The sequence below is a fragment of the Micromys minutus genome (assembly GCF_963924665.1).
Source record: "Micromys minutus genome assembly, chromosome: 20".
NCBI classification, from domain to species: domain Eukaryota; kingdom Metazoa; phylum Chordata; class Mammalia; order Rodentia; family Muridae; genus Micromys; species Micromys minutus.
Window position 1 is genome coordinate 29,302,270 of NC_137955.1, and position 23,113 is coordinate 29,325,382.

Below are 23,113 nucleotides of genomic sequence, written 5' to 3' on the forward strand. Positions count from 1 at the left end.
ACTGAAACTAGGTCTAAATACTAAATAAGGGTTTAGTTCAGGTTAAAAACTCTATGTTTTTTCTGTGTTGATTTTTAAAATACATACACATCTTTGATATATATATATATATATATGAACTGGGAATAAAAATAGACTATCAGCAATAGCTTATTTCTTAATAAGAGAGCGAGTATAGAAATATATTACATAAGTATATTTGAATCATATTTTTAGACTGTGGTTAACAAGTGGAGTCTCAGAAAGCTCAGTCACTGGCTGAAAGGAGCCAGATGGAGGCAGACCTATGCTTTCTTCAAAGTAATGATTGGCACTCTAACCTCCTTACGTCTTTACTGTCATGATAATTAGACTCCTCCTATTTCATAAAAATGGAGTGTTTTCTTCTTGTTCTGTAAACAAGCTTCCAAATCCATGGTATCATTAGACTAGATGGGAGAGGAGACTTTCAAAGGCCCCACGAAGGTAAAATAGCCCAAAGAATAAACACGGAACCTGCATCGACTTGCAGTCAACTGCTATGTGTTCTTAATGGGGCTTTTTCTTGACCTTGCTAACGCCAGCTGAAGGTGGAAGCAAATTATAGCAATTTGAAGAAATATTCAACTAGTCATGTTTTGATTCATAATCAGAACTGGATCTAATGCAGAGCTAGAGAGATACACTGGCCAATGGAGTTCCCCCCTCTGGCTAACTCATTATTAATTTCAGTAGAGCATTTTCTCTTATAGAGATTTTTAACAGACATCCATATACACATAAACATTTTGGCATATATCATTTGGTTTTTGAGATAGTCTCCCTGGCCTGGAACTCAGAGAAATCAGCTTGCCTCTGCCTCCAGACGTCTGTGTTTAAAGCTGTCATACCTGCCAGCACACTTACATTTTTAATTCTAAGACTTTGCAGATGATGCTTGTTTTAAGTATCCTCATGTTGCAAAAATTATTTTAAAGACAAAAATGCGAGTTTCAGCTTAGATCTGACCATCTTACAGGCTATGTATTTAGTGTGTGTGTGTGTGTGTGTGTGTGTGTGTGTGTGCACATAAAAATAAAAATTATAGTGGTGAGCATAGCTGTCTTCTAAAATTTATTCTAGTCTTATCTGTTATAATTTGCCAGTTATTCATACATAATTTTGAAAAACCAAAAACCAAGAATCCTCTGGACTATGGAACCATTGAAGTCTACGTCTTTAGTGGAGCAAATTCCCTGAGAATTGGGCTCCTGGTTGGTAAAATAACAAAATAGATTAAATAATTATCTAAATTGTTCTGCATTCTCTTCCCCTTTGGCACAGGGTTTTATAGCAATTAACAAGCTACGTAAGGAAAGAGAAGGATAAGGCCCTCATGGGACCAAGTGCAGAAACCCTGTGTCATCCTCTCCAGGGAAAGGCACTGGCCACCCGTTTTCACTTAGGACTTTGTGGAGGAGTTTTAGGGCTCAACCCTTTTATTCCACCTATGTCATAAATTGTTAGTTTTTCTATAGCCAGCTGATTATATACTTGGAGTATAAAAAGATGAAACCGTTTCCCGTTTCCTATTGATCATTTGGATCTTCCTTGTAAAAGAGATTAGCTGGTTAAAAGACGCCACAGTAGATTAAATGGGTGTTCTGCTTCCCCCAGACCTCCTTTCCTTCTTTCTTCTCCCCTCTCTCCCACTCTTACTCCCCTCCCTTCCTTGTATTCATTTTAAAAGACTTAGTATTTTTCATCATTTTATTTGTCTGCATGTGTGCACACCCGCGTGTCTGTATGCTATCTGTGTGCGGGTGGCCTTGGAGGCCGGAAGTGGGCGTGGTCTCCCTTGGTGCTGGACTGACAGGCAGTCTTGAAGATCCGACTAAACCTGGATTCTGCGGAAGAGCATCATATGCTCTTACCTAATTGCTAAGACATTGCATTAATTCTCTTCTTTTAAAAGATGGGGTCTTTTTTAGGCTGGCCTAGAACTCTTTAGAGAGCCCAAGCCTGGAAGCTACCACCGCTACCCCAGAGCTAAGCTTGTATTTGTGAGTCACCGTACCCCACTACGTGTTCTACTTAATGATTCAGACAAACTTTTAAGGGAGCGTGGTCACAAAGACATCTATTTTAGAAGGGAAAGTTGCATCACAGCCACTTCCCACTTGGGAAGTCTAGCATGGAGCTGGAGAGGAAGGAGGTGTTCACAGATGCTGCTTTCCTTTTTCTACCTGATCATGAAAGTTAATGGTACCCGAGGTGCTATTCAGTATCTCAACTAATCACAATATAGAAAACCCTTTATGACGACACGTGGATCAAGCACATAGCAACTTCTACAGCTTATTTTTAGAAATAGGAAAAAATGATAAATCCTTTCCTTGCAAAGCTTTGTGAGTTTTTAACGGAGATTACATGCCTGATTAAGTTCACAAAAGCCTAACGTTCACTTTCCCAACAAACAGCAGCATGCTTGTGCGCATATGCTTTGCTCGAGCAAATGTATAAGGAAAGAGAAAGCAGTGGTGTTGCTTTTACAACGGTGGCCATATCAGGAATCAGTCTGCTAATTACCAATGGCAGAGCATAAGTGTTCACACTTCCTGAGCATAAGTGGTGTTTTCAACTCATTTAAATAATTTTAATAAAAGTGACAGTTCTTCCTAAGTCCAGCGACTTTGACAGCAATGCCAACAATGGAAATATTTTTAGAATTAAATTTTTACAAAAGCATATTAGAGAAAGCCATTCAATCAAATGTCCCTACTCTGGGGGAAACGGGGTGGATTGTCATTGACATCTGTCAGTGTGATGTTCACGGTCGTGGTCCCCGACAGTCCTCCCATCTGGCCGCCCATGTCCTTGGCCTGAATCACCACTTGGTACTGTTCTCTGTTTTCTCGATCCATGTTGAGCAACGCTGTCTTGATGATACCTATGGATGTGAAATTGAAATTCAGGAGTGGAAGGCGAGGCATTAACAGTATTTTATGGAATCATTTATTTATGCAAACAAATGTAGACTGTCATCCACAATATGCAAAACACTATGCAGATGTCACTGTGATATAAAGATGATTACTCGCAGCCTTCCTACTGAAGGAAATTACAATCACACAGGGGGAGAGATGCTCATTAAAAAGCCTGTATTACAAGGAGAGTGAAAATCAAGTACAAGTCAAAGCCCGAGCAGGAGAGACGGCGAGGCATGCCGTGTAGGTGTCATAGGATGACATGGTAAAGTATAACTGGCATGAGGACATACGCATCACACGAGCTGCTCAGTGCAAAGTGTACCCTGAGCAGAGCAGAAACCCATAAGCCTGAGCGGACACCAGAGTTTCACATTATCAACTTGGCTAATTGCTCCTCAGGAGTACGTACTGCAATGAATGTTCTGTGGGTTTTATAAGCCACAAAACTATGTGCTAAGGAAAATGGCCTTAGGTCCCTCCCAGTTATGATCTTGTGTGATCCTTGAGAATCTGGGTTTTCTTACAGGGAATGAGAACATCAGTCCAGCCAATCCCTACAGGAACCAACATTTTAAAGATGGGTTAAAGTTATCTCTATCGTTAGGTGGTTTGATAATGACTTGAAAGAATTTTTCAAAGTTTGCCTAATCTCTGTAGAGTGTTTATGCTTAAATTAACTTTCTTTTAAAAATCATCAGAGTAGGCTCCGTAGCCCTCTCTGCTCTCACATTCTCAAGCTTAACCACTAATGAAGCTGAAAATATCTTTTCATCCTTTTTAACAAGAACGCCTCAGACAACAGGTCAATTTTATTCCCATAGTCTTGGCTTCAAGGAACAGCAGCTTTCTCTTCTCCAAATAATGGTTGCTCTCTATTTAAACACAGGAAATCACCTTAGCTTTTGTCCTATAAGTAGAATAATTCTAATTTTTCTTTCTCATTGTTTCCAACTCACCATTTTCTCTCGCCTCGGGATTCTTTCCAGGTTCATTCACCTTTTAACACATAAATTCTAGCTGGATGTAGTAACCCAGAAAAGCTCCGACTTAAAATAAAGGATATTTGAAAAAAAAAATATAAAAGGAACCTGATTCAAAATATGTATAGAATCTACCATATGATACAAATACTTTGTACTGAAAAATAAACCACCAGATATTATGGCTCTTTTGACAGAGGTGCTTTTGTGTCCTGCATTAGATGACACACTTGTGCTCCATATTGTGGAGAGGCCTCAGCACCTACATGCTATTTATAGCTTAGCAAGCACACACTGTCAGGGGTTGGTTTGTTCTGAGTTAACCCCCTCTCAGCCCAGATGGCTCTGGAGAACAAGGTTGGTATCAACTAACTTGACTAAGCATTTCAAAAAGTGCCTGAACCATCCACAAAACAAGAAAGACAGCAAGAGATGATAATGGCAGAAACATAGGTGTTACAGCTCCCAGAAACATGTGTGGCCTCTTGACCAGAGGACAGGACTGAGCCCCAGAATGATGGTATGTCTTTGTTATGTGCCTTTTCTGTCCTATGATCTGATGGTTGAAGATGAGATGGAAGACTTTTTTTTTTTTAAAGGATGTTAATCAACTGTCTTCTCAGATTGCCAGCTCTCTGAATAAAACAGATTTTAAAGATTCAGTTCCTGTCTCTTCTCTTTGGCATCTGTGACAGGCAGCAATGAGTCCAGCATTCCAGTTAGACTTTGCAGGGTAATTGTTTTTAATTGGATGATGTAAACAAGATTCCATAAGGCAAGCTTATTTGTTGGACCAGGATACGTTGGGCAGGATAGGGTAGACCATAATGTCAGAAAAATTAGTACAAAATCTCAGTGTGTGACAGAGCTATGGTTCAATTCTTACTCTTGCTCTACACAGGCGAATGGGCTCTCTGTTCATGGTAACAGTCTGGCATCTGGGCTGAGACCCTATCTCAACAAGGGTTTCCATGATCACTGTGTCCAGGGGAAGGGAATGTGACAGATTGTGCACTGATACTTAGAAGTGACTCGTTTCACTGCTACATTTCATTTATGCAAATGTGTCCCATGGCTGTACCTAGCTTCAGAACAGAAGAGAGGTGTGGTACTAGAAAAAGAGAAGGAAGGACTCAGGATGTCTGGGAATAGGTTTGGTCATTCACAATGGGTCACTCTTTCTCACCTTCATGCCAAACTGGATGGGCAAAAAAGAGAAAGGAATGATTCTATCCCATATATATCGCGTGAAAGACTCATTGCCATATTTATTTTTAAAATGATCTGGATGTCATGCTTACAAATAAATCATTAGACTTTGGCAGAGGAACAAGGAAAATCCAATCATGCTGATTGTTTTGATTAAACAATATGCCAGCTCAGCTGAGCGCATCAGTTAAAATTACAGAAAGTAGACGAGGAGATGAAGAAAGTATTCTAACCTGTTTCCGACTCCACTGAAAAGTAGGGTTGTCCCTGCAGGATGCTATAGACAACTTTAGCACTGTTCCCATACGTTGGGTCGTCGGCATCGGTTGCTGTGACTTGGACTACAAACGTGCCTGTAAATGACAAAGATGTCATGAAAACAAAGAAGGTTCAGTATGATACTTGATAACATGTGCATATGAAGAAAGGAGGATCTTAACTGAAAAGAATTAAATTACAGTGTGAGTGTGTGTGTGTATGTGTGTGTGTGTGTGTGTGTGTGTGTGTGTGTGTGTGATGGCTCACACTTGCCATTATGCATGGAGGCCAGAGGGCAACATGTAGAAATCATTTCTTTCTTTCCATCATATGATTCCTGAAGATCAAGTTTACATCATCAGTCTTGGAAGCAGACTATCTTTATGCACTGAGACACCTTGTTATGCCCGTTAGTGTTTTGTCAACTTGACACAATCTAGACTTACCAGGGAAGTGGGAACCTCAACTTAATTGCCTCTGTTGGGTTGGCCCAAGTATGTCTACAGGGCATGCTTTCGTTTGGTGGTTGATATGGAAAGGCACAGCCCACTGTGGACTGTGCCACCCTTGGTCAGCAGATTCTGTATTTGTATCCCAGCAAGCTGAGCCAACCATGAAGTAAGCCAGCGAGCCTCACTCGTCCATGGTCTCTGCTCCATTTCCCTGCCTAACCGTTCCCATCTTGGTTTCCTTTGATGATAGAGAGTAACCTGAAAGTCACAGTCTTTTATCACAGCAATATAAAGTCTAACTAGAATACCAGCTTCCATGACAAAGGAGAGTAGAACCACAGTACAATATATATTGCTAGTAAGCCATTGATCCTTGAATTGAAAAGGATGAGAGTCACATCAATGGATGCTGTATAGACTAGAGTAGAGAAGAACAGCCTTGGGCTGAGGTGAGTCCTATCTCTCTCCTGTGATGGACTGTGATGTGACCAGACTCTTGTTGCAAGGGTCCAGTCAAGTTACCTAGGGAGAAGGTAGGTTCCCAGAGGCAATCAGCCTCTTGAATTACTTGGTCCACAGGACTTCTGTTAGGTGTCGTCTAGAGGGTAGCTACTTGAGATTTTTCTAGAAATCCTATATGCTTTTTCTCTTGGACATCAGCATGGCACATGAAGCCACAAATGTAGCAGCTGTTGTGTTGTTATATATGCCCGCCTGGGGACAAAGCTGAACAGGACAGAAACCCACCAGAAAGCTCTAATCCAGATCACATTTGTCCAGAGTTCAATCTGCTTTAAATACCATGACCAGCAAATAGCTTCATTGTTTAAACTAGTTTGAGTCAGGTTTCCTAATATTCATTCTTCAAAGACCTGGTAATTCCAAGTGGTTGAAAGAGTCTCTACCTTTAAGATGGTAGTTTAGACCATATAAAGAGTTAATTGGGGCTGGTGGTAGAGGGCACGAAGAAGCTTCAGGTTCAATCCTCCAACTTCAAATAAACCAGGTGTATGACATACACCTGTAATCTCAGCCCTCGTGATGGTGGAGATCAGAGGATCAGAAATTCAAGGTCATCCTATGCTACAATTTGAGTTCAAAGTTAGCCTTGGTTACACATTTTAAACCACAAAAACAAAGCAAAACAAAAAGTTGCTGATTGAAATATTACACTGTAAACATCTGATAGATGAATTTCAAATTACTAAAGTTGAATGTACAAAGGAAGCTATAGTGTATTAGGCTGGTATTCTTACTTTGGGGACCCTTACCTAAGAACTTTAGAAGTATCACTACCCTCCCTAAAGGCTCTGCAAATTTCATGTGAGCAGTTTGCATGTCCTTATATGGGTTCCAAAGGACCCACTATGGCTGCCTTTTGATATTCCTATCTGATCAGCAGTGACTGTCTGACCTTTGAAAAGGGCAGGGAAGTTCCATGCAGAGAATATGAGAATTTTAGAATTGCTTTTGTAATATCTAACCATTTCATTTATTAAACAAATCAAACTGCGAGAGGGTTGGATCCATGCTGGGATGTGAGACACAGAACCCACCTTTGCAATTTGGCAGGTTAAGTGGTCAGAGTGAGAGCCTCCTGTGACTTCAGAGGGAGACTTAATGGAAGTTAACAAACACCCAAGTTCTTATTTGCATTAGCAGAAGTTCTGCTTGCCTTTGGAATGCGATTTTCTGGTGTTCTAAGTCCCCATTAGTGGCAGCTACCACAGGAAGGGCTCTTCGCCTGTTTTCTTATTTAATCCTCGTGATTATCCTTCAGAGCAGACATTTATTATTTATTTTTGTAGACGCAGAATTGGAGGATCAAAGAAATCAGGATCAGATAAATCAAATAATTTGCCCAGGGCTACACTGCTGGCTATTAATGGAGACAGTTTCAAGCTAGGTACTTAGGATCATGAGGTCCTCTTTACCCCTTCGCTGTTGTCCTGTTACCTTTATATACAGTTTTTCCCAAGATCCCTTTGTCTATACCAATAATGACTTGCAATAATGACGGATATCAATATTCCTTTGCATGTGTGCAAATTCTCTAGACATGTATTTTGGGCTTTTCTCCAAATATTTGTAATGCATATTTAATTCTTCCCTGGCTTCAAAAGTGAGTGACACTTCCCAAGAGCAGCATAGGGCTCGGGCCTGCAGATTTCCATACAGCTGCTCTAGGTGGTACCGGTGACAAAGAGAACTATCCTTCTTTAATTCTTCCTTAAAAACAAAACAAAACAAAACAACATCAAAAAACTACCTGCAAGAAAAATATCTTCCAGCTCATGCCAAGAATAAAAAGCCTTAAAAAATAATCCCAAACCCCTTATTTCCTCTGATGATGGCTCCAGATTTTTCTAACAGAACAAAGTAATTTCAACCGCTGTGACAGTTTCTTCCTGGGGTAGGAGATGGGGATGGTACTTTACAGTCACTTCCTCAGATTGAATATTTTCCAAATCTTGGACCGCTGAGCTCCAATATTCCTCATATCTAATTGATGCAACCACAGAAAATGTATTCTCTAACTTTAGCCTTTTTGAAGTTGGCAGAGAAAACAAAAACAACCTTTTTGTTTCACTTTAGGAGTTTGGAGGGAGTAGCTGTCTTCCATGAGATATTTTAAAGCTTTCTAAGAGCGGTATCAACAGAACTTTTCTCCTGCCTTCAAACGCTGTTTACCGTCTTTCAGTGTAAACAAATTTAATCCACACAAATTAAACTTAAAAATGCTAGTGAACCTGTGCATAAAATATTAATCCTCTGTATTAAATCTCATGGACGTTTCTACCACCTGTGTATTGTTTGTGGATCAAAAAAAAAAAAGCTTTCTTAGAGTCTTTCTCTCAAGTTCAGTTACTTGATGCAACTGCTAGTGTTTTTGGTTGTTGTTTAGTGAACAAATTTCTCATTTGTGTGTGTGTGTGTGTGTGTGTGTGTGTGTGGTTGTGAGTGCCACGGAATGGCTTTGAGGTCAGAGGGCAGAGAGCAGAAAGCATGATTTTGGAATCTGTTCTCTTACACTTACACGTGGGTCTGGTATTGAACTTAGGTGATCAGGCTTATGAGGTAAAGTGCCTTTACCTGCTGAGTCATCTTTCTGGCTCAGTCAGCATTTTTGAGGCTGGACTATAAAGGAAGGCTTTTATTTTTAACTGGCACTATTCCCCAGACTAATTGTCATGTTGACTGAGAGGAATAGAGGAGGCTGTTGTCTTTCAGTCCAAGGAACAACGAGAGAGAAAGCGGATGAGACAGTCTTGCTCATCTCAGTCGCTTCCCATTCTTCCACACCCTTATCATGATAGGTAATAGCATTTTCTTACAGTAGTCATAAGACTAGGGAGACATTAGACAATGGGGTGTACTTATGAAAAGAGCATGTGGTAGTTTTGGGATTTGGCTTCTAAATTCTTTCAGTTCATTACATTTGGTTCAAGGTTCTTCCCCTGGTGGGTATGGAGACCCCACTCGGCTGACCTTACATCTCACTCACCAACGTCAGCCATCTCGGGGACTGTGGCTGTGTAAACGTCCTTGGTGAATATTGGCTCGTTGTCATTGATGTCATGGATCTTGATGATGAATTCAGACTCAGGCTCGACGGGTCTCCCTGTCCTTCTGTTGATAGCTTGAGCCCGGAGGATGTAAACAGGTTTTTCTTCCCTGTCCAGCCTCTTGGTGGCTTGTATGTCCCCTGTGTTTTCATTGATAATGAAGAGATCTCCCGCTCCATCTCCTGAAAGGATATATTTAAGTGATCCATCTCCTCTATCCTGGTCTGAATGTAACTAGTGTAGGGGAAGAAAAAATTAAAGAGTAAAAGTCAAGCACATGATCCTGAACTGCTTTGTCTTCCCCATGCAGTCTATGTTAACGGTGCATCATTTCACATTCAATAGATGGTTTTTACAAAAGACTAAAATCACCCTTCAACACAGAGCCCCACTCAATGAGCACATTTCTTTATCATAGAATTTTCTAGAATTAAATAGAAATTTTCACAATCTTTCTTATTTTGGGTAAAAGAAAACTAAAGATATAAGAAAAATGAAATGCCCAAGACCATGTAAGTTTGACTGGATGTATCTTCTCACAGTGGAGGTCAGATCTTGTGAGCACTGGTCACTGTGCACACACAAACACTCTTTAAGGGCTCTACTTCTTAGAAGGTCTTTGGCATTTGCATGAGAGACATCTGGATTTAGTCTGCCTTTTGGTGAATTAAAGAAGCCAGGTGATCACTTTGAGTGATGGACATTATTATTCATTTCTTGGAAGAAGTGATATTTGTTTAATTGACTAGTTCGGTTTACAGCAGCCAAGAGCCTTCTTCAGAGCTGCTTGCAAGAGTGCCCAGAGACCACCTTATTGGCCAGTCCATCAGTCCCTTGCATCCACCAGTTCCTTGCAACAATGTCGTCTGGCATTCAGATTTTAGTAGAAAATAGGAAAAGACCTTCTGATGTGCAGAGACAGCCTAAAGTTGAAACTGTGTGTTTTATGAGGTAGTGTGACCTGACCGCCCCCGCCCCTGGCTCTTGAAAGTAATCAAGCAATGGTTGAATGGAGATTCACTGTCCAGAGAAGAGTAGAGAATTAAGAATGGTTGGAGAAGTAGTTTCTGTTCCTAACCCAAGGATCTCTTTTCAGGGTTGAGTTCCTAAATTCTCTTCTTCCATCTAGCAAGAGTTTAGGTCTTCCAGCAATCTAACCCTGTTCACAGATTTTCAAAACACAGTTTGTTGCTGAGGGAGGAGGACCATTTAAGAGCCAGAGTCGTAGGCATCAGTGATCACAGATGTGTCCGTTACAGCACAACCTCAGTACAGTCTTCAAACAGCAGAGCTGGGTGACAACTGTGACTGCAGTAGATATGGCATGGGGTCTGATTGCCACTGCAGGAAATGCTCTGGGTAGCTTCCAGACCAGTGGTTTGCAACCCTCCTAGTGCTGTGACCCTTTAATATATCGTTCCTCATGTTATGGAAGCCCCCCAATTACAAAATTATTTTCATTACTACTTAATAACTGTAATTTTTCTACTGTTATGAATAGTTATATAAATATCTGTATTTTCTGATGGTCTTAGGTTGGTTTGACCTCCAAAGTGATTGTGACCCACAGGGTAGGAAGCTCTGTTCTAGACCACCTGCAGATGGAGGGTTAAAGAAAAGAGGATCTGAGATGGTGAGCTCACCAGTTTCCTGAAGGTGTGTTCTACGTAATATCAACTACACAAAACAAAGAGGAGAAAGGGCTTTGTGGTCCTAAATATTAGGGGGATACTTAATCTGCCTTTTCCTTGGAATCCCCCACTATCAGATGAAAAGCTCCAGGGGTCTGCATTTCAGACTTTATGTGGCATGCTTTGTTTAATGTGACTATCTGAAGTTTTACTGTTCAGTGCAATATTTTTGGGTAGGACCCATGATGGCCTTCCCGGAAAGCATCTTTTGTAATCCTGAGTATCTTCTACCCATCACTGTAGAAACAGAAGGCCCAAAGTTTCAATTTATGTAGTGTTTCAAAATCACACTTGGCTCGAGTGGGTCAATGATGAGAATCTGGCAGCAGGAAGAAGCTCTGTAGAGTACTTGGTGCAATGTCCTCATTTCTGGAGGAGGAAAGACTGTGTCCAGTGCCACACAGCTACACCGAGTTAATCACTGAATTTGAGAATGAGAATATTATTCACACAATTAGTAGCTTTGAAAGCAATTTGGCAGAAATAATGGAAGATGAATGGGAGCATGGAGGAAATTGCTTCGAAGTGAGACAAATGCAGTAAGAAATGTAAAACAAGAACACTATGATTTGTGGAATGCGATATGCCAAGGAAATACCCAAACCACCACAACAGAGAAAGAGCCACCAGGGACATGTTAACTCTCCATAGACAGAGTCTAATGACTGAAGAGCACTCTTAAGAAGCCATTTCCTTAACTCATGAGTTAAGTAAGTACCATTGTTGCCCTTCGGATGCGTGTTCCTGGGCAGCCGTGGTCGGCAGCTGTGGTTAGCTGCTGGGTCCGGCATGTGGGATGTACATCTGAGTCTTAAGTACAGGTCACGCTCACGATGTCTCCCATCAGGTGTAAGACCACAGTGGAGCCAATTAACTTCCCAAGCCAGGACCCTTATCAGTAAGATGAGGTTAATAAGAGCTGCAGGACCAGCGGCTGTAAAGAACTAATTAGAAGCCATATACAAATACCTCATTAATTGCCACATAAACACGCAATAAAAAGCACTGTATGTGTTTTATGAATTAGAAAGAGCCATCTAAATGGGAGATATTCTGCTAGCATTAGCTGTGAATTCATCAACATCACGACTCCACACTTCTTCTGACTTTGAGAACTTTGAAGTTCCTAGAAACCCAATTTTTGTAAGCACGTCCTATTTCTGTGGTAAAAATTGGTTACCAAAAAAAAAAAAAAAAAAAAAAAAAAAAAAAAAAAAAAAAAAAACCAGTGTTCTTGTACCCAGTGGCAACTGCTGTCTTTACTTGTGATTTATTATATTCTTTATTCCACTAGATTATAGACTCTCCTCAGCTGCTTCCTTCATCATCTTCGATGAGTAATTGTTGCACACTTAGTCGGCGGATACCGCATCCGGTCACAGGAGTTACTCAGGTAAAAGTAATCAGAGACTTATTTTTAGCTGTTACAAGTGGCCATTTCCATGAATGACACTATAAGCACCTGAGGTGATAGAGAGGTGTGGGGGTGGGGGAGGAGGGAGACACCAGGAAATGGGAGCAGGGACTGTGCTGCAGATCACAGCTCTGATTTATCAATATTCGAAAACCAGTGGAAAAAACGCATCTCTTCACTCAGGCGTGCGCTGATACAAAAACAATTTAACCTCTCCTTCCTCTCAGCCCCAGCATGAGCTTTCTGGGTCTGACATGCCAAGTGCACTCAGCAGAACCCCCCCTCCCAGCTCCTTGCCTCTCCCCACTTTCCTCCCATCCACTGAACACCCCTGGGGCCAGCTCTTTTCTCTATTCTTGGGAAAGAGAGAAAACAGAAGCCTCTGGTGCCCGCGAAAGCAGCGGCAACAAGCAGACATTAGGGGTTTATTGAGCACTTAGATTTTAATTGGATTTTTTTCTTTCTTTTGTGATGTCATTCGTCACAGCCACTGGAAGAGACAGGAGTTGAACAGCAACAAATAAAAGGTTGTAGGTTGCCCACGGCATATTTTTACTAATTTCAGTTTAATGTGCCTGTTCCATTAGGTTTAATAATCTGGTTCACTTTTAATGGTTCACCATCAAGTAAGAATTAGCCATGTCCCCCAGAAGTCTCCTCTCACCTGTGGTGGGCAGGGTTTCTCACTGCTATAGCCAGAAGGCGCTCTGACTCTGTTTCTCTGCTTGCTTTAAGTTTTCTATTTTTTTTTTAGTGAAAAAAACAACAGATGTAGTGTGTTGGAAAATAAGTACAGGGATCCGTTTGTTGCGTGGCCCCCCTGGAGAGTATCAACAGGCAGTGGCAACATCATTGCCTGAGGGGCTGTCCCTGGGAACACAACATCCTTTTATCTGCCACGTGTACCGCCTTGCAGCTTAATTTTGAATTAAATCCAAGGGCATAACAGTTGTATAGATTTTTTAGTAGTCTCTGAAGCCAGCCGATTCTGCTATGTTAGGTCCACTCCTGTGCATCATTTAGTTGATCTCTGAGTCAGTGTCCAAACCGAATCTTTTAAGCATACCCTTCATTGAGGTAGAAAGCAGAGTCTGAGCCTAACGCGCCCTAGGTGGCACAGAAGGGACTTTCTGGAAGGAAAAAAGTAATAGTTGGTGGAAACCATGCATTGAGTTATGATTAATGTGTTTATAGAAAGTGGGGAGAATGGAGTGGGGGTCTTTCAAGAAAGGAAGAGTTTCTCACCTGATATGTCCTAGGCAAATCAGAAACCAACTATAGAAAACAGATGCTGCCCTCTGGAACTGGGGTGGAAAAAAGTAGCCAATGGAGAGAGAGAGAGACCACACCTCACCTTTGTGGTCAGCAAATTAAACATCATTTCCCTTTTGATCTTAGCCAAAAGGCTGAGAAGTGATGAGTATTGTTTTGAACTAGGAAGTTAGTCTTATCATCCACATATGCCAAATCAAGCCTTATTTGATTTTGCTATATGTATCTGTATATATGTATACATCTCTCTCCATAATGCGTTGTAGTGGTTTGAATGAGAATGGTCCCCATAGAGTTGTATATTTGCATGCTGAGAACCTAGTTGGTGGAACTGTTTTGGGAAGGATTGGGAGGTGTAAATTTGTTGGAGGAGGCATTTCCCTGGAGTGTGAGGTTTAGAGTTTCAAAAGTTCATGTCAGGCCCAATCTCATTGCCTTTGTGCCTAGTGACGGTGGACCAGATATAAGCGTGATGCTCATGAACTTTCCCTCTGAGACTGTGAGCAAGTCCCCAGTTAGATGCTTTCTTTGTAAGCTGTCTTGATCATGGTGTCTCATCAGAGCAATAGAAAAGTAATCAAGGCATGTACCTATACATAATGTAAATAAATTCTCTCAATATAGTGAAGGCTAGGAAGACTTGATGGGTAGTTTGTGAAGAAATTGAACCCTGCTGGATGGCAAGTCTTAAAAATTGATTCTGTTTTAGTGATTATAGGATTGGATAAATTAAAAAAATTTATTGGATAAGTTAAAAAATTATGTCATATATTTTACTACATGAATGTTAATGATTTTGCATGAGTTAGCTCGTTTACATCTGATAATTATTTCACAGATGACAAAATTTGAGACTTGCATAATTGTGGCAGTGTGCTAATTGTTCTTCATGCTGCTGCTAGCTTTGCATTTCTGTAACACACTACCTGAGATAAGCTTATAAAGATGGAGGGTTTTGGGTCCACAGTTTCAGAGAGGTCACGTTTTCCTGACTCTATTGCTTTTGGTCTGTGGCGAATAGGAAGAGGAAGCTGCTCACCTCCTAGCTGTCAGGAAGCACAAGGGGTGAGGAGAAGGAGCTGTCACTCAGACTTTCCAAATGGACGCAAGCCACCAACAATCTGAGTTACTCAAACTACACTCTAGAGACTATCACCACGCCAGCCATGTCACCTTTTATATGCAGTGTGAGGCCATTTCCAAACACTTTGGGCCCACTCCCGGCTACCTTGGGATGTGCATGGGCTACAAACACACAGACGGCCATGAGTGCTTTGGGAAACAGCATCTAAACAATAGCACCTTCCTCTGTCTTTCCCATAGTTAGTAGTTCCTTCACTTCTGATTGCCTTTTCACAGTGGACTAAACGTACGTGTGTGTAATTCTCCAGTGCTCACTGCTTAATGGGAACTGGCTTGTTATAGAATTTTCCTCCCAGGCTGAACCTGGTTTCCTGAGGGATGGTGAGGACAGAGCTAGAGGGGGCAACAGAACACAACGTGCTGGGATCCTGGGCTTCAGAGCCATTGCTTCTCTGACCAGCCTCTAATGTGATATAGAACAGTGTCTTAACTTAAGCCATTACACATCTGTTTTTTTTTTATTCTGTTGCTGATATAATGATTCTATCTTTAAACTGGCACACTGGTTCTCAGAGTGGGCAGGGATGACCTGGGACCTATCTAGAGGCGCAGATTTTCTGCCTACTTGTCTCTAGATTCAGGAACTCAAGAGCGTCACCTGGCAACTTGTGTTTAAAGAAGCCCTCTAAGGGATCCGCTTTTAAAATATATGTATTTATCATTTTTGTTTTTAATGACATGTCTGCATGTGCATCAATGTTTTAGTATGTGCATGTGTGTGCTAGTGCCCAAGGAGGCCAGAAGAGGGTGTCAGATCACTTGGAATTGGAGTTACAGGCAGTTCTGAGTTTTCCACTGTGGGTGCTGGGAATGAAACCCAGTGCTTCTGCAAGAGCAGCAAGCTCAAGGTCCGAGACTTCTCTCTAGTCTTGTTTGTTATGTTTTAATCTTCATTGTGCATCCTGACCAAGAACCGTTTCTGATCATTTTCAGTGTAGCATGTTAACCATGTGGGCTAGGTCAACTTTAGTAAAGTTGCCCAGAAAGCCATTTGTTAGGTAATGCATATACAAAATTCTAAATTCGGGGTTTTATGTGTTGTGTGTATAAGGCTTAGAAATTTTAAAACAGGCAGACGTGTCATTACCTTGTACAGGGTTTATGTACATGGACTGGTGTTCATTCAGGTGAAATGGAAGGAGGGTGTGCATGAAGAATTTAAAATCAGAAATTAAACAAATAGATATCATAATAGTCCAAACCTGTATGTAGCTCTATTCCCCCTTGGAAAATATTTACAATTACGTAAGGTCAGCTGATTTTGGTTGAACTATTTTGTAAAATCTGCCACTTCACTGCATTTGCGTAGATGCCGTACACTTTGTGATAGAGACTAAGAGCCCCCTGAATAACTCTGCCGCCTGCTGCAGCCTGAACTGTTGTCTTAACCAGCAAATCACAGTGGTCGCAAGGGTGGACCTGCAGAAATGGGAGCAGTGTGTACAAAGTCATACTGTGACTGTGGGACCAGCGATAAACTTCTTGAAGACCATTTCTTCATTGGTGGTGGTAATAATAATGATTTTCATTGACTAGGTAGGTTGCCCTGAAAATTACTAAAATAGTGCATGCATATGTTTAATGGGGGAGGGCCTAGCTTAGAGGAAGTCTTCTGCAAGTTCCTACTTACTGTGTTTGTTAATATGAAGGACTCTGGAGGTGGTTTTGAAAATGGAAAGATAAGGGTTTAGATTTTGACTTTCCCATTTGTTAGAAAATTAACTAAGTCATGTTAGATCTTATCTGTCTCCTGAAACACAATTTTCATCAACCTGCCCCTTAGGTACTGTAGGTTTCAATCTTGTGTCCTCTTTTTTCTTTTCTTTTCTTTTCTTTTCTTTTCTTTTCTTTTCTTTTCTTTTCTTTCCTTTTCTCTTCCTTCTTTTCTTTTCTTTCTTTTTTTTTTTTCCATGCAGCTACTACCTATGTGCCCAGGGTGACTAACCATTTTCTTGAGAGGATTTCAAGGATGTATTTGGTCCCCAGGCAAGTCTCTTAGCCCACTTATATTTAGTCCATCCCAACTGACCTCATCAGCAACCCGACAAACACTTCCCTCCTTGCATGTGTGTGCGTCTGTAAGGGCCACCCTGGAACACAGGATAACTCTGCTGCTGTCTTCTTACCTCTCCACTCACTCTATTTTTGCTGCCAACACCATTTCCCTTTGATATATTTTGGCCCTCCAAGCACACACAGGCATCCTTTCCTTTTTCTATTTTCCTGTCACTAGACCAACCTTATTAAGATCGCATTGACATGGAAGATGCCATTAATCTATTTAGATCCTTCCTGAGGACAAAGCCTGTACCATGGCAGCCTTTGCTCTTTGCACTAGCTCCCTTTGCCAGCATCCTCCCTGAACACGGCTTTACTCTCGTCACACTCTAACTTCAGGCAGCTTTTGAGAGCATACTTGTCTCTCTCACAGCTAAGTCTTTCTCCAGGTAGTTTCCTTGGTATAAATCCTGCTTAGAGTCTGGAACTGGCTAACCCAACTCACACGCCAGGATGGCTTAATCTCATCCTTGCAGGGACGTCCTTCTTCTCCATGTTGCTCATCTAAGATTCTCCTCATGTGCACTCTCAACTTACTTCCCCTGAACCATCAGCATATTCTTTATTTTAATGACTCATTTTTATAGCTATGTTCTTAACTAGATCACAACATCATGAAAGAAGGCATGAAATATGTCTGGTTCCTTCACTTCAGTAGACTCAGGACCCAACATCCTGGCACACGAGACATCCTCAATAAGTGATGGTTGTAAACAACAGAAGAATGAATGTTGCAAAGTCACCTTAGATTAGATATTGGTGATGAACAATGTCTCTGGCACATGGCAGACAGTCACTAAATCTTAGTGTCCTTGTCTGATTTCTTTCTTGAACTCCATGTGTGAAGAATATGGACACATATTCAGATAATTTGGCAATTGCCATCACGTACCAGACACACGGTCTGGTCTGAGCAATCCAAGTTGCTGCCTTGGATCTGAAATGTTTCCTTCAATAACCAATTAGTCTTCAATAAAATACCAAATGCAAGAGAGCAACAAAAACTAATTTGCTTTAGACTTTTGACAACAGAAGAACAGTTACAAATGCATTGAGACCACCGATCGTGTTGAATAGATTTTGTGTTGTTTAGGGATCTCTGGTCAGTAGTGAAGAAGCAGCCACATTTGGTGAACTTATTCAAGTACGTGGGAATAGAAAAGTGCTCGAATTCATAGAGACATTGATCCATCATAAACTAATTCAATGTTGTCAGCCAAGACCATTTAAAAACATTTATGGGCCTAAAGGGTTACATCAGGCAATACATAAAATCATCTTATACATGTCTTTTTATAAATTTGCAATTTAGGCTTGGGATCACTGACTCAGAGGTAAAAGACAGGGAATAAAAGCAGAAACGGGACACCAGAGTCCCACTATTAATAGTTGGGAATGACAAGGTAGCACAAAACCTATAAATAGGTAGGGTAGAACGAGAGACTGTGTAAACTCTTAGGATGGCTTCTTGGAGACTTAGGTTACAGAGGAGAGGGAAGTAATTCCACTCTCATGTGCATGGCAAGGTTTCAAGGCTGAATGTGGGAGAAAAATCAGTGGAAGCTTTGCATATGCGCCTGGGGTAATAAAACCCATCAAGTCAGCAAAAATAGCAACACTCCTTCTCCTGTGTTCCAGGGTCACACATTTTTTCATGCTGCACTCGGATGTACAAGGGAAGATGTGGCGTCTTTATTATTTTTTTATAGCTTATCCCTTAAGCTCCAGTTTCATTGAATATTAGGAACTCAATATAGGTTGAGCATGGGGTCAAAAACCTGGTGCAATACAATAACATCTGCCTGATTCGATAGTACAGTCTCCTTAGACAACTTTTTAAAGAAAAATTCCCGGCTTGCTGGCATGCATGTTTGTACATTATGTGTGTGCCTGGTGCTGTTAAGGGACAGAAATGGGAATGTAATCCCCTGGAGTTGGAGTTACAAGTCATTGGGAGCTACCCTGCATGGGTATCCAAACTCACATACCCTGGAAGACTGGTATGTTCTCTTAATCACTGAGCCATTTTCAGTCCTTGGGTTTACCTCTTGATATGCAAAACAATCTCTGAGAAAATCTAGAACACTCTGACACATTTTTTTTTCTGATAAATTTTGGAATGGAGCTACTTGCATATTCCATGTCCCTTTTCTATTATATTTCCTTCCTGACCTGAAAAAATGTGTTTTTCCTCTATAATTTAAATAGTAGAAGTAGCTTTCATAACAGTGGAAATCATTCGCCTTTGAAGCATTGTCTGATATGACTCATCTTTTGCACTTGTTCTGGCTACAATTTGGGAAATGATACCAAGTTCATACCATAGTGGTTCTTTTGGGGAAGTGTTGCTAACTTTTTTCATGTGGATCTTTAAATTCAGTTGTAATTGATGTTCACTGAGGACACTGCTGTGTCAAACAAAATGTCTGCAGTTGTCTAAGGAAATGTTCCCCCAAATCATCATAAAACCGAGATAATCTATCTATCTATCTATCTATCTATCTATCTATCTATCTATCTATCTATCTATCTACCTATCTCATCTTTTCTATCTTACCTGTCTACTTGTCTTCCACTGATTTTTCATCTATTGACATGTCGTCCTATCTATTCAGCTATCCTTCCATCAATCTACCATCTATTGTCATTTATAGATCCATCTAGTTATCTGTCTATCTTTTGATCCTTCCAAATTTCTTCTTAGTGTGTACCTTGTGAATTTCAACACAGTTATAAAACCCAGTAAGCAGCCCAATATTGGCCAAGAGTCTGCATGGCCCTACCCAATTCAATATTCTATCTTCTGTTAGATTTAATAACCACCCAAACAAGTCTTGTGTTATGTGGAAGAGAATTTCTGACAAAGTGCTAAAAGCAAAAGAATTTTAAGTAAAGGCGGGAGAAATTTATTAATTCCCTTGACATTTATCTTTTACACCCAATACTGTGAATTTAATGTCAAAAGTACCAAGCAATTTTAAATGAACAAAACCTTAGTGTTATAACGATTGTGGTTTGCAGGATATTGGTCCTAATTCTCAGGACCCATCACATGTTGCTCTGCATAGCAAAAGCACCTTGTGTATGTGATTAAGATGAGGATCTTCACACAGGGTGTGAGGATGGGGATTCGGGGAGGTGGGGAGGGTGTCATCTGAGATTACCAAGTCAGGTACCCTGGGGAGAAAAGAGCAGAAAGCTGGAGTCAAAGAAGGAAACTCTATAGTGGTAGAGAGGTGGAGGGTGGGACACTTTGATGGTAAATACGCTGCTGACATTGAAGGAGGAGGGAGCTGTAAACAAAGAAATTCAAGGTCCAGAAGTGGAAGGGAAACAGTCTCTCCTGGATCCTCTAAGAGGTCTTTTTTTTTTTTTTAAATTAGTTTAGAGACAGGCTATCACTCTATATTTTAGGTTGGCTGAGGGTACACTATGTGGCCCAGGATGGTCCCTAACTCAAGGCAGTCCTCCTGCTTCAGCCTATCGAGTGCTGAGGTTATAGGCATGAGCTACCACACCTAGCTCTTGAAAAACAACCTTCAGCCATCATTACCTTGGTCTACTGAAACCCACTTCAGACTTCTGAACTCCAAGACTGCAAGATGATACCACTGCATGGCTCAAAGTCAAGAAATTCCTGGTATAATTTGTAACAACAGTAATAAAAACTAAAAAAAAAAAAAGAATTCTCTATTTTTGGGATTAATGATGAACTAATGTGAACATAATCCTTTGAGAATCCCAGTAGGAGGAGCTAGAAGCCCCTTTTCCCTGCCTGCTCTCACTGAACACTTACCATGTGTCAATGGGTGGTACATTGATTAATTCCCATAGTGCTTTCAGGGGATAACCTTCAGTCTTTTCCTTTATTTCTCTGTTTTTGTCCAGAATTGGTGACCGAGGTCACAGGGATTGAGTGATTCACTTAAAGTTACAGAGAGTGCCAGGAATGTTATCAAGACATACATGGTTGGCTCCACAGTCTGTGTGTTTTCATTAGACCACATTGCCAAAGCAGCACCCACAATGACTTGGAACATTCTGGATTCATTTCATATATTAGGCCCCAGGCTAAGTGATTTGTAAGTTTTATTGGCACAAATGATACAAACTGTAATAGATGTTATTGTTCATTTGGGATTTATCAATTAAACAATGCCTGCTTGGTTTATTAACCACATGAAGTTATTTCCCAAAAAAGGCATTGTTTATTGCTTTTTGCGTGGCTTCTGAAGTCAAGGTCTTTCCTTGTCTTGGCAGACTGCAACATTAGTCTCAGCTTCTGCTCAGTCTAACATTTTCATTTTCAAAAGCCAGTGGTAAATCATGCTGAGAGCCAGACACCCAGTCAAAAATTGATTTAGGAAGGCACTGTACCTCACCAGCTATAATCCTATCTTTTGGCTTCAGAGTGTAATCTCTTCAGCCATTTTCCAAATCTAAAGACACAGACACACACACAGACACACACACACACACACACACACACACACACACACACACACGCCTGCCATCTGTTTTTCCTTCTCTCAGACACACATGCCTTATAGAAAAATATAAATAGATAAAATACAGATATTTGAAACTAACAAACTTTCCTGAAAACGTATTGTTTTCGAAAGGTACAAAATAAGCTAGATATTATATTCTTCTCTGCCAGCCCTGACTTAGTACCTAAAATGTTAAAGCTCTATCTTTATAAAAGCAGTAGTTTGCCAGAGGGAGGGATCATTTCTTCCTCAAATCCATAGCCCTCGAGCATCCTGAATGTGCTCTGTAAATGCTGCTTAAATTGAATCTCACAACTTGCTCGTGCAGTTAAGGAGGTAATGGGGGTGCAGTTCTAGGAAGAAATATTCTTAGCTCTCTCCTAGGCTTTCTTGCTTTGGAACAAGGTATGAGTTGATAAATGATTAGAAAGCCCCACACACCCCGCATAAGAAGCCTGATCCAGGTATCTCTGTAACCAGGCAAGACTTCCAGCGAAGAGTTTCAGATACCATCTAAGACACAAAACCTTTAACATATAATTTGTCTTGCCTGCAAGACATACTGAGAGTGGTCAATCAGCAAATGGTCTCAGCATGCCATGAGAGGGAGCCCAACCCGGACACTGCATGGAAGGCCAGGATACAGAGGCTGGATAACCCAGAGACCTAGGAAAGAACCAAATATGACCAGCAAAAACCAAACCAAACCAACAACCAACCAACCAACCAACCAAGTCTACAAAATGTTTCCTAATGATACTCTGCTATACTCATTACAAAAAGCCTAGCATAATAGACATCAAAGAGACTTCATCCAGCAAGGGATGGAAACAGATGCAGAGACCCACAGCCAAACATTAAGCAAAGCCTAGGAAATCTTGAGGAAGAAAGGGAGGAAGGAGCCAGAGGGGTCAAGTACACCACAAGAAAAATCACAAAATCAACTAACCTGGTCTCATATGGGTTCACAGAGACTGACCTGACAATTGTGGTTCTTGTATGGGTGTAACCTAGGCCATTTGCTTAAATATTATGGTTTGTAGCTTGGTCTTCTTGAGGAAATCCTAACAATGGAAGGGGGTGGTCATTGCTTCTTTGGCCTCATTTTGGGACCCTCATCTTCCTACTGAGTTGCCTTGTCCAACCTTAATACCAGGAGCGGTGCCTCATCTCACTGCCACTTGGTATGTCATGTTTGGGGACTGTGACAGATCTTTGAGGAACAGTGGTAGCTGAGGGCCACACTGTCAGGTCTCCTGTGTTTCTGTTGTCTGGAGCATGGATTCTTTTCTCACTGTTCTCCATCCTCTCAGCATGTGTGGTCTTGTTTCCTCACCACATCCCTACAGTGGTCCTTACTACATCTGTATGACTGTGGGGTAACAGGTGGACTCTGGCCCCAGTGTTAGTGTTCTATTAAAACCCGCAGCCTCCTGAGACTCCACCGCCTCACACACAAGAGGGCTGAATCATTCTCATCTGAGTGTGTGTTGGCACAGGCCACTTGAGGGATGCTCACACACATGAGACTATCTCACAAATGTCTGAGCCTCTTACCACTAGAAGAACTATTTTCTGTGTTCCTCATTCTTGCTACAATTTTTTTTTTTGAAAGAAAGCTGTGCTCAAAAC

The 23,113-nt window shown here is 41.1% G+C and overlaps 1 protein-coding gene across 1 annotated transcript in view; it reads right to left on the minus strand.

The window, feature by feature from the left end:
- Positions 1-23,113, minus strand: part of CDH6 (cadherin 6) — a gene marked incomplete at both ends in the record, with an annotated part of 56,048 nt that overhangs the window by 20,395 nt on the left and 12,540 nt on the right. The window contains 3 exons of the mRNA XM_080933790.1: positions 2,741-2,908; positions 5,371-5,490; positions 9,353-9,647. Coding sequence (XP_080789916.1) covers positions 2,741-2,908; positions 5,371-5,490; positions 9,353-9,647 — 583 coding nt within the window. The remainder of the gene's footprint in view (positions 1-2,740; positions 2,909-5,370; positions 5,491-9,352; positions 9,648-23,113) is intronic.